This window comes from Phocoena phocoena, chromosome 17 (assembly GCF_963924675.1).
Source record: "Phocoena phocoena chromosome 17, mPhoPho1.1, whole genome shotgun sequence".
Taxonomy (NCBI): Eukaryota; Metazoa; Chordata; class Mammalia; order Artiodactyla; family Phocoenidae; genus Phocoena; species Phocoena phocoena.
In genome coordinates this window covers 14,037,502-14,050,597 of record NC_089235.1, presented here as the reverse complement: position 1 = coordinate 14,050,597, position 13,096 = coordinate 14,037,502, and the positions used below count along the sequence as shown (strand labels likewise).

General features: G+C 40.9%; 1 protein-coding gene across 1 annotated transcript in view; it reads right to left on the bottom strand.

Moving 5' to 3' along the window:
- LOC136136980 (uncharacterized protein C8orf34-like) overlaps positions 1-12,657 on the bottom strand; it is a 110,068-nt gene extending 97,411 nt beyond the window's left edge. The window contains 3 exon segments of the mRNA XM_065895226.1: positions 12,317-12,451; positions 12,453-12,521; positions 12,523-12,657. Coding sequence (XP_065751298.1) covers positions 12,317-12,451; positions 12,453-12,521; positions 12,523-12,657 — 339 coding nt within the window.
- Between the last annotated feature and the right edge of the window lie 439 nt (positions 12,658-13,096).

Genomic DNA, 13,096 nt, shown 5'->3' with positions numbered 1-13,096 from the left:
GACCTAGGGACACATACAGACTGGAAGTGAGGGGGATGGAAAAAGATATTCCATGCAAATGGAAATCAAAAGAAAGCTGGAGTAGCAATACTCGTGTCAGATAAAATAGACTATAAAATAAAGAATGTTACCAAGACAAGGAAGGACACTACATAATGATCAAAGGATCGGTCCAAGAAGAAGATATAACAATTATCAATATATAGGCACCCAACATAGGAGCACCTCAATACATAAGGCAACTGCTAACACTTATAAAAGAGGAAATCGACAGTAACACAGTAATAGCAGGGGACTTTAACACCTCACTTACACGAAAGGACAGATCATCTAAACAGAAAATTAATAAGGAAACGCAAGCTCTAAAAAACACAATAGACTAGATAGATTTAATTGATATTTATAGGATACTCCATCCAAAAACAGCAGATTACACTTTCTTCTCAAGTGCAAATGGAAATTCTCCAGGATAGATCACATCTTGCTCACAAATCAAGCCTCAGTAAATTTAGGAAAACTGAAATCATATCAAGCATCTTTTCTGACCACAACGCTATGAGATTAGAAATCAATTACAGGGGAAAAAATGTAAAAAACACAAACATATGGAGGCTAAACAATACGTTACTAAATAACCAAGAGATCACTGAAGAAATCAAAGAAGAAATCAAAATATACCTAGAGACAAATGACAATGAAAACACGACAATCCAAAACCTATGGGATGCAGCAAAAGCAGTTCTAAGAGGGAAGTTTATAGCAATACAATCCTACCTCAAGAAACAAGAAAAATCTCAAATAAACAATCTAACCTTACACCTAAAGGAATTAGAGAAAGAAGAACAAACAAAACCCAAAGTTAGTAGAAGGAAAGAAATCATAAAGATCAGAGCAGAAATAAATGAAATAGAAATGAAGAACACAATAGCAAAGATTAATAAAACTAAAAGCTGGTTCTTTGAGAAGATAAACAAAATTGATAAACCATTAGCCAGACTCATCAAGAAAAAGAGGGAGAGGACTCAAATCAATAAAATTAGAAATAAAAAAGGATAAGTTACAACAGACACCGCAGAAATACAAAGCTTCCTAAGAGACTACTACAGGCAACACTATGCCAATAAAATGGACAACCTGGAAGAAATGGACAAATTCTTAGAAAGGTGTAACCTTCCAAGACTGAACCAGGAAGAAATAGAAAATATGAACAGACCAATCACAAGTAATGAAATTGAAACTGTGGTTAAAAATCTTCCTACAGGGCTTCCCTGGTGGCACAGTGGTTGAGAGTCCGCCTGCCAATGCAGGGAACACAGGTTCATGCCCCGGACCAGGAAGGTCCCACGTGCCACGAAGCAGCTGGGCCTATGAGCCACGGCCGCTGAGCCTGCACATCCGGAGCCTGTGCTCCACAATGGGAGAGGCCAGAACAGTGAGAGCCCCGCGTACCACAAAAAAAAAAAAAAAAAAATCTTCCAACAAACAAAAGTCCAGGACCAGATGGTTTCACAGGTGAATTCTATCAAACATTTACAGAAGAGCTAACACCCATCCTTCTCAAACTCTTCCAAAAAACTGCAGAGGAAGGAACACTCCCAAACTCATTCTACAAGGCCACTACCACCCTGATACCAAAATCAGACAAAGATGTCACAAAAAAAGAAAGTTACAGACCATTATCACTGATGAATATAGATGCAAAAATCCTCAACAAAATACTAGCAAACAGAATCCAACAACACATTAAAAGGATCATACACCATGATCAAGTGGGACTTATCCCAGGGATGCAAGGATTCTTCAATATACACAAACCAATCAATGTGATACACCATATTAAGAAATTGAAGAATAAAAACCATATGATCATCTGATTAGATGCAGAAGAAGCTTTTGACAAAATTCAACACCCATTTATGATAAAAACTCTCCAGAAAGTGGGCATAGAGGGAACCTACCTCAACATAATAAAGGTCATATATGACAAACCCACAGCAAACATCATTCTCAATGGTGGAAAACCTGAAAGCATTTCCTCTAAGATCAGGAACAAGACAAGGATGTCCACTCTCGCCACTATTATTCAACATAGTTTTGGAAGTCCTGGCCACGGCAATCAGAGAAGAAAAAGAAATAAAAGGAATACAAATTGGAAAAGAAGAAGTGTCACTGTTTGTCTGCTATTGATTCCCTCTAGTGTAGTTTTCATTTCAGTTATTGTATTGTTTATCTCTGTTTGTTTGTTCTTTAATTCTTCTAGGTCTTTGTTAAACATTTCTTGCATCTTCTCGATTTTTGCCTCCATTCTTTTTCCGAGGTCCTGGATCAGTGACAGTGTCACTGTCACTGTTTGCAGATTACATGATATTGTACATAGAGACTCCTAAAAATGCCACCAGAAAACTACTAGAGCTAATCAATGAATTTGGTAAAGTAGCAGGATACAAAATTAATGCACAGAAATCTCTTGCATTCCTATACACTAATGATGAAAAATCTGAAAGAGAAATTAAGGAAACACTCCCATTTACCACTGCAACAAAAAGAATAAAATACCTCGGAATAAACCTACTTAAGGAGACAAAAGACCTGTATGCAGAAAACTATAAGACACTGATGAAAGAAATTAAAGATGATACAAACAGATGGAGAGATATACCATGTTCTTGGATTGGAAGAATCAACATTGTGAAAATGACTATACTACCTAAAGCAATCTACAGATTCAATGCAATCCCTATCAAACTACCAATGGCATTTTTCACAAAACTAGAACAAAAAATTTCACGGTTTGTATGGAAACACAAAAGACCTTGAATAGCCAAAGCAATCTTGAGAAAGAAAAACGGAGCTGGAGGAATCAGGCTCCCAGATTTCAGACTATACTACAAAGCTACAGTAATCAAGATAGTATGGTACTGGCACAAAAACAGAAATATAGATCAATGGAACAGGATAGAAAGCCCAGAGATAACCCATGCACATATGGTCACCTTATTTTTGATAAAGGAGGCAAGAATATACAATGAAGAAAAGACAGCCTCTTCAATAAGTGGTGCTGGGAAAACTGTACAGCTACATGTAAAAGAATGAAATTAGAACAATCCCTAACGCCATTCACAAAAAATAAACTCAAAATGGATTAGAGACCTAAATGTAAGACTGGACACTATCAAACTCTTAGAGGAAAACATAGGAAGAACACTCTTTGACATAAATCACAGCAAGATCTTTTTTGATCCACCTCCTAGAGTAATGGAAACAAAAACAAAAATAAACAAATGGGACCTAATGAAACTTAAAAGCTTTTGCAAAGCAAAGGAAACTATAAACAAGATGAAAAGACAACCCTCAGACTGGGAGAAAATATTTGCAAATGAATCAATGGATAAAGGATTTGTCTCCAAAATATATAAACAGCTTATGCAGCTCAATACTAAAAAAACAAACAATCCAATCAAAAAATGGTCAGGGGTTTCGCTGGTGGCACAGTGGTTAAGAATCCCCCTGCCAATGCGGGGGGACACAGGTTCGAGCCCTGGTCCGGGAATATCCCACATGCCATGGAGCAAATAAGCCGGTGTGCCACAACTACTGAGTCTGCACTCTAGAACCCAAGAGCCACAACTACGGAAGCCTGGAAGCCCTCGCACCTAGAGCCCGTGCTCCACAACAAGAGAAGCCACCGCAATGGAAGCCGGCGCACCGCAACAAAGAGTAGCCCCAGCTGCCTGCAACTAGAGAAAGCCCGCGTGCAGCAACGAAGACCCAACGTAGCCATAAATAAATAAATAGATAATAGACAGTCTGATTCTTGCCACCAGGAATGGACTGGGTTTAGGATTGACAGTTAAAGTAATGCTGGGGACTTCCCTGGTGGTTCAGTGGTTAAGAATCCGGCTGCCAATGCAGGGGACACAGGTTCAAGCCCTGGTCCAGGAGGATCCCACATGCCTTGGTGCAACTAAGCCCGTGCGTCACAACTACTGAGCCTGCACTCTAGAGCCCGCAAGCCACAACTACTGAAGCCTGTGGGCCTAGAGCCCGTGCTCTACAGTAAGAGAAGCCGCCACACTGAGAAGCCCGCCCACTGCAACAAAGAGTAGCCCCCTTCACCGCAACTAGAGAAACATGCACAGCAGAGAAGACCAAATGCAGCCTAAATAAATAAATAAATAAAAATTTAATATCTACTTCTAGATACAAGACATGACATAATATATGAACTGATACCTATTGTCTGCAGATTACTGATGCACACACATCCTTCACTGTGGAACGGTCCTCTCTCCCTCTGGATAGACTGTGCTGTACTATTGGGAGTGCACAGAAAAATGGTATAGAAAGCAGAGGCCCTGTTCAGACCAGTCACACACATCAGTCCACTTTTTTAAGTGTTTTTTTTTTTTTTTTTGACTGCATGGCATGTGGCATCTTATTTCCCTGACCAGGGATCGAACCTGTGGCTCCTGCATTGGAAGCTCGGAGACTTAACTACTGGATCACCAGGGAAGTCCCAGTCCACTTTTTTATCCTATGCATTTTAGTGCTGTAAAATTCCCTCTCCGCACTGCTTGAGCTGTGTCTCATAAACTTTGACACACCTTCCTTTTCATTGTTAGATGGGTTTTTATTTCCTTGTGATTTCTTCTTTGACAAGTAGATTATGTAGAAGTGTGTTGCACCGTTTCCCAGTGTTTTAGGAATCTTCCTGTGTTCCTTCTATTACTGATTTCTAGTTTCATCCCACTGTGTTGGAGAAAACACCTTGTATGTTTTCCATTGAGGATTGTTTCGTGGTTCAGGGAATGGTCTATCTCTGTATGCATTCCATGCCACTTGAAAGGAATGTGCATTCTGATACTGTTGCATGGAGCGGTCTACAAATGTCAACTAGACCCTGTTGTCTGATGTGCTGTTGAGTTCTTCTATGGTGTTTCTGAATTTCTGCCTAGTTGTTCTCTCAATTGTCAAGAGAGGGGTTTTGAAGTCTTGAACTGTAATTACAGATTTGTCTATTTCTCTTCTTAGTTCTATCAGTTTCTGCTTCACACGTTCTGCAGCTCTGCTGCTCAGTGCATACACACTCAGGATTGCTCTTTTTCTTGGTGGGTTGACCCTTCTATTATTACAAAATGACAATTCCTGTCTCAGATAATTTTCTATCCTCTAAAGTCTACTTTATCTGACGTTTACATAGCCACTCCTGCTTTCTTTTGATGTTTGCATAATATTTTTTCCATTCTTTTACTTTTATCCTGCCTGTATCTTTGTATTTGAAGTGAGTTTCTTAGTTGGGTCATGTTTTTTAATCCACTCTGACAATCTCTTTTAACTGGTATACTTAGACCATTGCATTTAATTGAATTAGGGACATATTAGGGCTAAAGTCTGCCATGTTCTTTATTTTTTTTCTGTTTGTTCTCTCTGCTTTAGTTTTTTCTTTTTCCTATTCCTGGTGGTTACTTGAACATTTTTTAAATTCCATTTTTATTTATCTACCGTTTTTGAGGGCATCTTTTTGTATAGTTTTTTTAGTGCTTGCTCTAGGTATTACATTATACATATACAATTAGTCAACAGGTATTGTCATTTTATCAGTTCAAGTGAAGTATAGAAACCTTACCTTCTTTGCACCTCTTAACCCTTCCTTGATTATAATACAATTTTCTTAAGTACTTCCTCTACATACTTTTAGAACCTCATCTGACATTGTTATAATTGTGCTTCAATCATGACATAATTTAGAAAATTCAAGAGGAGAAGGAATACGTATCATACTTTTGCTCTCTCCATGTTCTTTCTTCCTTCCTGATGTTCTAAACTTCCTTCTTCTTTCATCATTTCCTTTCTGTTTAGAGAACTTCTTTAGCCATACGTTTAGGGAAGGCCTGCTGGTGACAAATTCTCTTGATTCCCCTTTCATTTGTGAAGGATATTTTCTCTAATGGAATCCTAGGTTCTTTTTTCTCAGCACTTGAAAAATATTGTGCCACTTCCCTTGGACCTCCATGGGCTGATGAGAAATCTGGTGTCATTCTAATTGCTTTTTCCTCTATAGGTAGAATGTTGCATTTCTCTGGCTGCTTTCAAGATTTTTCTTGTCTTTCTTCCCCAGAAATTTAATTTCGATGTTTCTTGGCACGGATTTCATGGCAGGGGTGGCCTTGTTACCACTGGACCACAAGTCCTGAGTCTTCTCTAGGCCTCTTCTGACACAACCCCAATGGGGAGGGAGAGGAATGCCTTATTACTGTCAGGGGTGGGAGGAGGCCAGGCTCCTCACATGGTCTTCACTGACATTGGCCTCAGATCGGGGGTAAGAGTGAGGCAACAATGTAAAATCAAATTAAAACCACAATGAGATACCACACAAAATAGTTAGAATGGCTATTATTAAAAAGACAGATGATATCAAGTTTGGGTGAGAGTAGTGAACAACTGAAACTCTCACACACAGTTGGTAGGAATGTAAAATTGTACAAGCTTCAAAACTAGTGGCTAATGTCTTAAAAAAGTTAAACATACACCTACTCTATGATCCATCCAACCTATTCCAGGTCCCCAAGAGAAACAAAAGTATAAATCCATACAAAATATGAATTCAGCAATAAAAAGAAGTAAACTACTGATACAGGATGCAACATGGGCGAATTGCAAAATAATGATGTCAAGTACAAAGTGATATACACCTTCCCCCCAAAAAAGGAGCATACAGTATGATTCTATTTATACAAAACTCTAGAAATGGAAAACCAACCTTAGTGACAAAAAGGAGATCAGTGGTTGCCTGGGGCTGTGGAAGAAGTAAAGAAGGGTAGGAGGGAGGTATTACAAAGAGGCATTCCAGACAGCAGGAAGGAGGACAGGCATATGAGAAGATGTCCCCGCTGAGTCCATGTATTTTAGGTACCTTCCAGGAAATTGCAGACATTTTCACTACATATCATTGACTCTGTGACACTCGATCACATGTAGGTGCAAAGGAGATGCCACCACTCATAAACAAACAGAAACAGTATCTCTGCCTCAGCACCCTTTCTTGTGTTCCAGCACTCTTATGCATTTATTTTTTTAATATTTTTGCTGATATTTCAATAAAATTTTGAGAGGGAGTAGAGGAAAATGCATATGCTTAATTAACCAGAATTGTAAATTTTCTTTACTCAGAATTTTAGTTTATTATTCATTGGTTGTCATGTATAAATCATTGATAACAATTCTTAACTACACTCACATAATTTAATGTTTAAAGAAACCCAATGGATGAATTATTTTGTAAATGCTCATTTCCTAGATGTCCTTTTCTATTTTTAATATTTTTAAAAATTTTGAAATAATTTTAAACTTACAGAAAAAGTATGTGAACAACACAAAGGACTCCATATACCCTTCACCTAGAGACCCCATTCACGTTTTGCCAACTTTTCCAAAAATGTCCTTCATAGCAAAAGTATCAACTCTAGAAACATATTTTGCACTTACTTGTCACGTCTCTTCAGTCTGAGACCTCCCTTGACTTTCATGATCTTAACATTTTTTAAGACTCCAGATAAGCAGAATTTCCCCATCAAGCTTATCAGATATTTTCCCATTATTCAATTCAAGTCATGCATGATGGGCAGCAATATTACAGAAGCGATGCCATGTTGTTTTAAATGCATCCCAAGAGGGGGCACAACACTTGAGTAAAGTAGCATCTGCCAGGTTTCTTCACTACAGTTACTTTTTTCCCTTTTATAATTAACATCTATTTTGTGGAAAGATACTAGAGATTATGTAACATCTCATTCCTCATCCAACTTTCACCCATTAGCTTTAGCATTGATTAATGTTGCTTGCCCGAATTATTACTAAGATGGTTGCCAAGTAGTGATTTTCTAATTCCATCATCCCTTCCAGTTTTCTTAATTGGCATTGTACTTACGATAAGGTGAAGCTTTCTCTTCTCCCTATAAATTGAACACATTCATGTATCCCATGAATGTGTGGAATGAAATATTCCTATTTTATACAGTAAGATAATGTTACTATCATTCTTTATTTTGCTTCTTAAATTGTCCCAGATTTAGTTAATAGGAGCCTCTTCAAGCTGGCTTCTACGTCCTTTGGACATGTTCCTATCATTCTTTGACCACTTCCTTACTTTTTAGCGTAATAAGATGTTCCAGGTTCATCTTGTGTTTCCCAGTGCCAAGCCTTGAATTAACCATTTCTCCAAGGATACCTGGTTCCACTTAATGGGGAATATCATTTAGAACACAAATCTGGTTGCTACGGTTGACCATGCATTTGATGAGTCCACCTCATAACATATATGCCAAATCAGTTAACACAAATTTAGACTATGTGAGTAGAGGTACTAAACACAGAAGGTTGTAAAGTGATTCCATTCTACTTGGAGTGGGTCAGACCACATTTGGGAAAATGCAGTGAACTTAGTTTGCCACATCTTCAATAGATAGAGATTTAAAAATTCTGTGGAGATTGTATGAAGACCGCATTATTCTGCTTTTTAAAAATTGTAGTATAGTTGATTTATAATGTTGTATTAGTTTCAGGTATGCAGCAAAGTGATTCATATATATTTATCAAGATATCATCTTTTTCAGATTCTTTTCCATTATGGGTTATTATAAGATATTAAGTATAGTTCCCTGTGGTATAACTCGTTGTTTATCTATTTTCTATATACTGGTGTGTATCTGTTAATCCCAAACTCCTAACTTATTCCTCCCTCTCCCCCTTTCCCCTTTGGTAACCATAAATTTGTTTTCTATGTCTGTGGGTCGGTTTCTGTTTTGTAAATAAGTTCATTTGTATCAATTTTTAGATTCCACATATAAGTGATATCAGATGGTGCAGGATTTCCCACTCTTGTGAGTGTGACTAGGCCGGAACCAAGACATATGGCTGCCCTGAGCACCATTCCAACCCATAATTTTCAAATAATTATCCTATTTAACAAGAGGAGAGAAACTGAAAATTGTATACTTCTTTGTATTAAAAATAATGAATTTATTGCAACGTTTCACATCATATAACCTCTTGAGAATTAAGTTAAACTGCTTACAATATAAACAAAGTAGATGGCTTGATCCTAATAAGCAACAGAATTTCTGATCACCAAGTTGTTTGACTGATAGGTGCCTAGCCCTAGGCTTTGAGATCAGTCTTATGTTTGCCCCATGTATCTTACCTACGTATGTTGCAAAAATATTCTACTTCGGTGGCAGCCAAACCATTTCACATCTTGCCAGTTAAGTGAGGAGCTATGTGTGAAATCTATATTAAGATTATAGTTCTAACTTATTGTAGCAACATCAAGCATTCCTTACAGATTGATGCCAGACTGCTAACTACTTGCCTGCCCTGAGCAAGCCAATGAGAGCACTAAAAGTATTATATCTTACAAACATTTCAAAGAGTTTGTGGAACCTAAGTCATTATTGCCATTTTCACCTTATAGCTTCATACTATTTAATTAAAATATCACTACCCAAGACTCTAATGCAACGATTTCTAGGCACGGTTTTGTATTGCCTCAAAATATCTTCAAACATAGTTAAAGGTAGTATAAATGTATACTTCTAAATCACCTGGAAACAAGATTAATTTCACTCTAAAGTAGTTTTTGAAACACCATATTGTGTGCAGCACTTTGATAAGCTTCTCAAATGATAAAATGTTAGAAATAAATAAACTAAGTAAGAAATAAACTAAACTAAGTAAACTGTACGGGTTTAAAAAAAAATGAGTTGTAAGTATCCTCAATACCAGTATATGTTACCTTTGCTACTGTTTGGGCTGGGGCACGAACCCATGTCCCCTGCATCGGCAGGCGGACTCTCAACCACTGCGCCACCAGGGAAGCCCTTTGCTACTGTTTTAAATAACATTCATGTGCTCTCTTTAAAGTGCCTCGCTTCAGTGAGTTTTCTTAAAACAGACCTAGCTAACAAAATCTGTAAAGGGAACATATTGTCAGGTCTTATATATTTTCAAAACTAAAGTAAAGCTATGTCACTAATGCCAGTGCCTCAGCATGAAAAAGAATCACCACAAAGCACAGATGATAACACTTGGTACCACCTGTTTCAATTTGTAATTGGTAAATGGAGATTTTAGCTTATGTCACTGTTTCTTACAATGTGGCCCAGGAATTAAATACGTGACCATCATTTGTGCTACTTCTTACTAAATTCAGGTTCCTAGGCTCCTCTTATGATCTCTTGAAGCAATTTTTATGAGAACTATTAACCAAAGGCCTGGGAGCTTTGAGGAGAATGATAGATCAATATGTCCATTTTACACTAGTTCCACTGGTTTTCAAGTATGAGGAGACTTTCCAGTTTTGTAAAGTACATGTAATTCTACTCTCAAAACGAAGCTCTCTCATGATCAAAACTGTTGCATAAGGACTTGATTTCAGTAGAAGAGAACTTATCCATTTTCTCCCTTTAATTATTTAAAGTGCACATCAACCCTTAAAAATGAACTACTCATCACTGCAATCCAAGCTAATGGGGATGTATGTAATATGTTACCCCAAAAACATGAATAAAATACAAAGCATATACTTTTGTCTTTGTTTGTTTTTTAGTGAGGAGGTCTAGTGATTTTATGAAACAATTCTGCCATCCCTTAAGATTCAGCAGTGGAACTGAAAAAGTGAGCATTTAAAACCAAGCTGGATTTATTTCCTAATTATGTATATAGAAAGTTTACATACATTCCAAACTCTATTACTGTCACTTGGAGAGAATCTTGGGAATTATAAAAGTCAGCAAATGAGAATAGCATCTATTAAAAACAATTCATTTATTCTCCCTAGGAAAATGTACTTATATTCTAGAGAAGAAACCCTCTAAATGTATTTATTTTATGTTCCTTTTGATACAATTAACACACTGCCACAGAGGGTTATTATATTTCTCCTTTAAATACAGTGTATAGTCTATAATCTTTACACTAAAGGCAAAGAAAGGAATTCTAGTAGCTCCAGCAATTCTACTCTTCTTTTGTATATGCACTTCCTTTGCTAACACTTTTTGCAAAAAGAAGAATCAAGACATATATTGTAGGACTTTATGACTATACAACAGTGATTCTCAGTTGAAATAATGGTCATATCTCCCAAGACAGTACATGGTTAACTTAAAAGTTGGTCAGAAAAAGAAGGGATTTTGCAAATCTTGGTTATGTGAAACCCGTTACGATCACACCCTTGTCCGCTCCCTTTTTGTGCTGGGACATTAATTCGCAGTCTTATTTTCTCTGCAGTTATCATTCTCCTCTCTTCAGTCCTGGAGAAGGTGTTCCATCCTCTGCTATCTCTTTCCTCCTGCCTCGTTTCAGCCTTAAGACACCGCGGTCATGTAAACGCCCAAGTATGACCATAACGGATTTTTTTTGGCGGGGGCGGGGCGGGGATCTCGACCCTCCCACGTCCTCTCGCAGCGGGTCCGTGCCCAGCTGGACGGTTGGACAGGAAAGGAGGGGACCGTGGGCGTCCCTCCCCGCTGGCCTCTGCAGCTGCCCAGCGCCCTGGCAACCGGAGGGACGCTTTGCCGGTGCCTGGTTTCAGTCCCCCGTTCTCATTCTCTCCTGTTTTCCCACTTTTCCATTCTCCTACTGTATTTTTGTCATCAATTCTTTGATGGCGAGAGAAAACAGCTCAGAGCTGTCTCCTTCCCATAAATACGCGTGTGCTTTTCCCGAACCTTTCTCGGCCCCCTCTCTCCCCCTAACACAGGTAGGGGGGCCGCAAGGCAAAGGATACTCCTTTCATCCAGAGACCAATGTCAGCGCCTCAGCTTGGCAATTTCATTCCACACGCCCGCACCTACCGAAGCCTACTTCCTACCAGTTCAGTTTTCTCCCAGGTAACCTTATTCCATCCCATTGCTAAGCACTTCCTCCACCTTTTACGGGTTCTACTACTGCCTACGTTTGGGGAAAAACGCGCAAGACAGTGTGAATTCCAGGAAGAAAGTGAGCGTGTGTACGGCTGAGTGTGTGCATCCGTCTGTCTCAGCCCGTCCGGGCCCCGTGCATGTGGTTAGGTGCAAGACAGTCAGACACCTCAAACTTGCCATGCCAGGATAAGGCTTGTCCCTCCAGAGCTTACCTGTCCGCGCCCAAGCAACCGAAGAACCGCCCGCGCGGCCGCGTTCCAGGACACCTGGCCCGGACAGAGAGAACTGGGGCCACAGGGGCGTCCCTCCCGCGCATCTCTTCTGTCTCCCTCCTTCCCTCCGGGGTGTCCTGAACCCCCCAAAGACAAACGGGACCGCCCGCACCTGCAGCGCCTTACCTCAAACAGGGGACCGATCTTGTTCTTCTCCAGGTAAGCCTGGATCCGGGATTGCTGATGAGAGGCCATGGAGAGACCGATGGGCCGCGGAGAGTGCGGGAGACCGCGCGGCCGTGCGCCTCTGCCCGGGGACACCCCTGCTTTCCCCTGGACCGGGGCCGGGACAGGAGCTCGGGAGCCCGGGCTCCCCCGGCGCGGCGCGGCGCGGCGCGGCGAGCTCGGCTCCCGGCGCGGACGTGGGCTGCAGCCGCTGGAGCCGCGAGCGCGTGGGGCGCCGAGAGCCGGAAGCCGGGGCGCGGCGCCGCCAACTCAGACAACTCGGAGGCGAAGGGAGCACTCATTCATCGCGCTCTCCTCCTCCCCGAGCCCCACGGCTCTCCGCCGCGCCCGCGCGGGGGCACCTGGAGCAGAGGTTCCAGGTTCCTTTCTCTCTGGGCTGCAGCGGCGGGAATCAGGGGGCGGGAGGCGAGCCGGGAGGCGCGGCTCTGCCTAGAACGGCGCAGGGGGGCGCCCTCGGGCTGGCCGGGGCCGCGGGGCTCGAACTCGCGGGGAGCGTGCGTGTGCGTGCGTGTCCGCGCCGACGGTGGGTGCCCGCTCTCCCAGGTTACGGGAACACCCGCCCGGGCTTCTCCCCAGTCGCTGCTCGCCCTGCCCGCTGCTCCCTAGCGACAGCGCCGCTCCGAAAGCCAATGGTGAAGGTGCTTCTTTCAAAGTGCACATAAATCTGGCGCTTGTTGGCTACTCCTTGGCAGCTACAAAGGCAGTTCGAAAGGGGGTCGT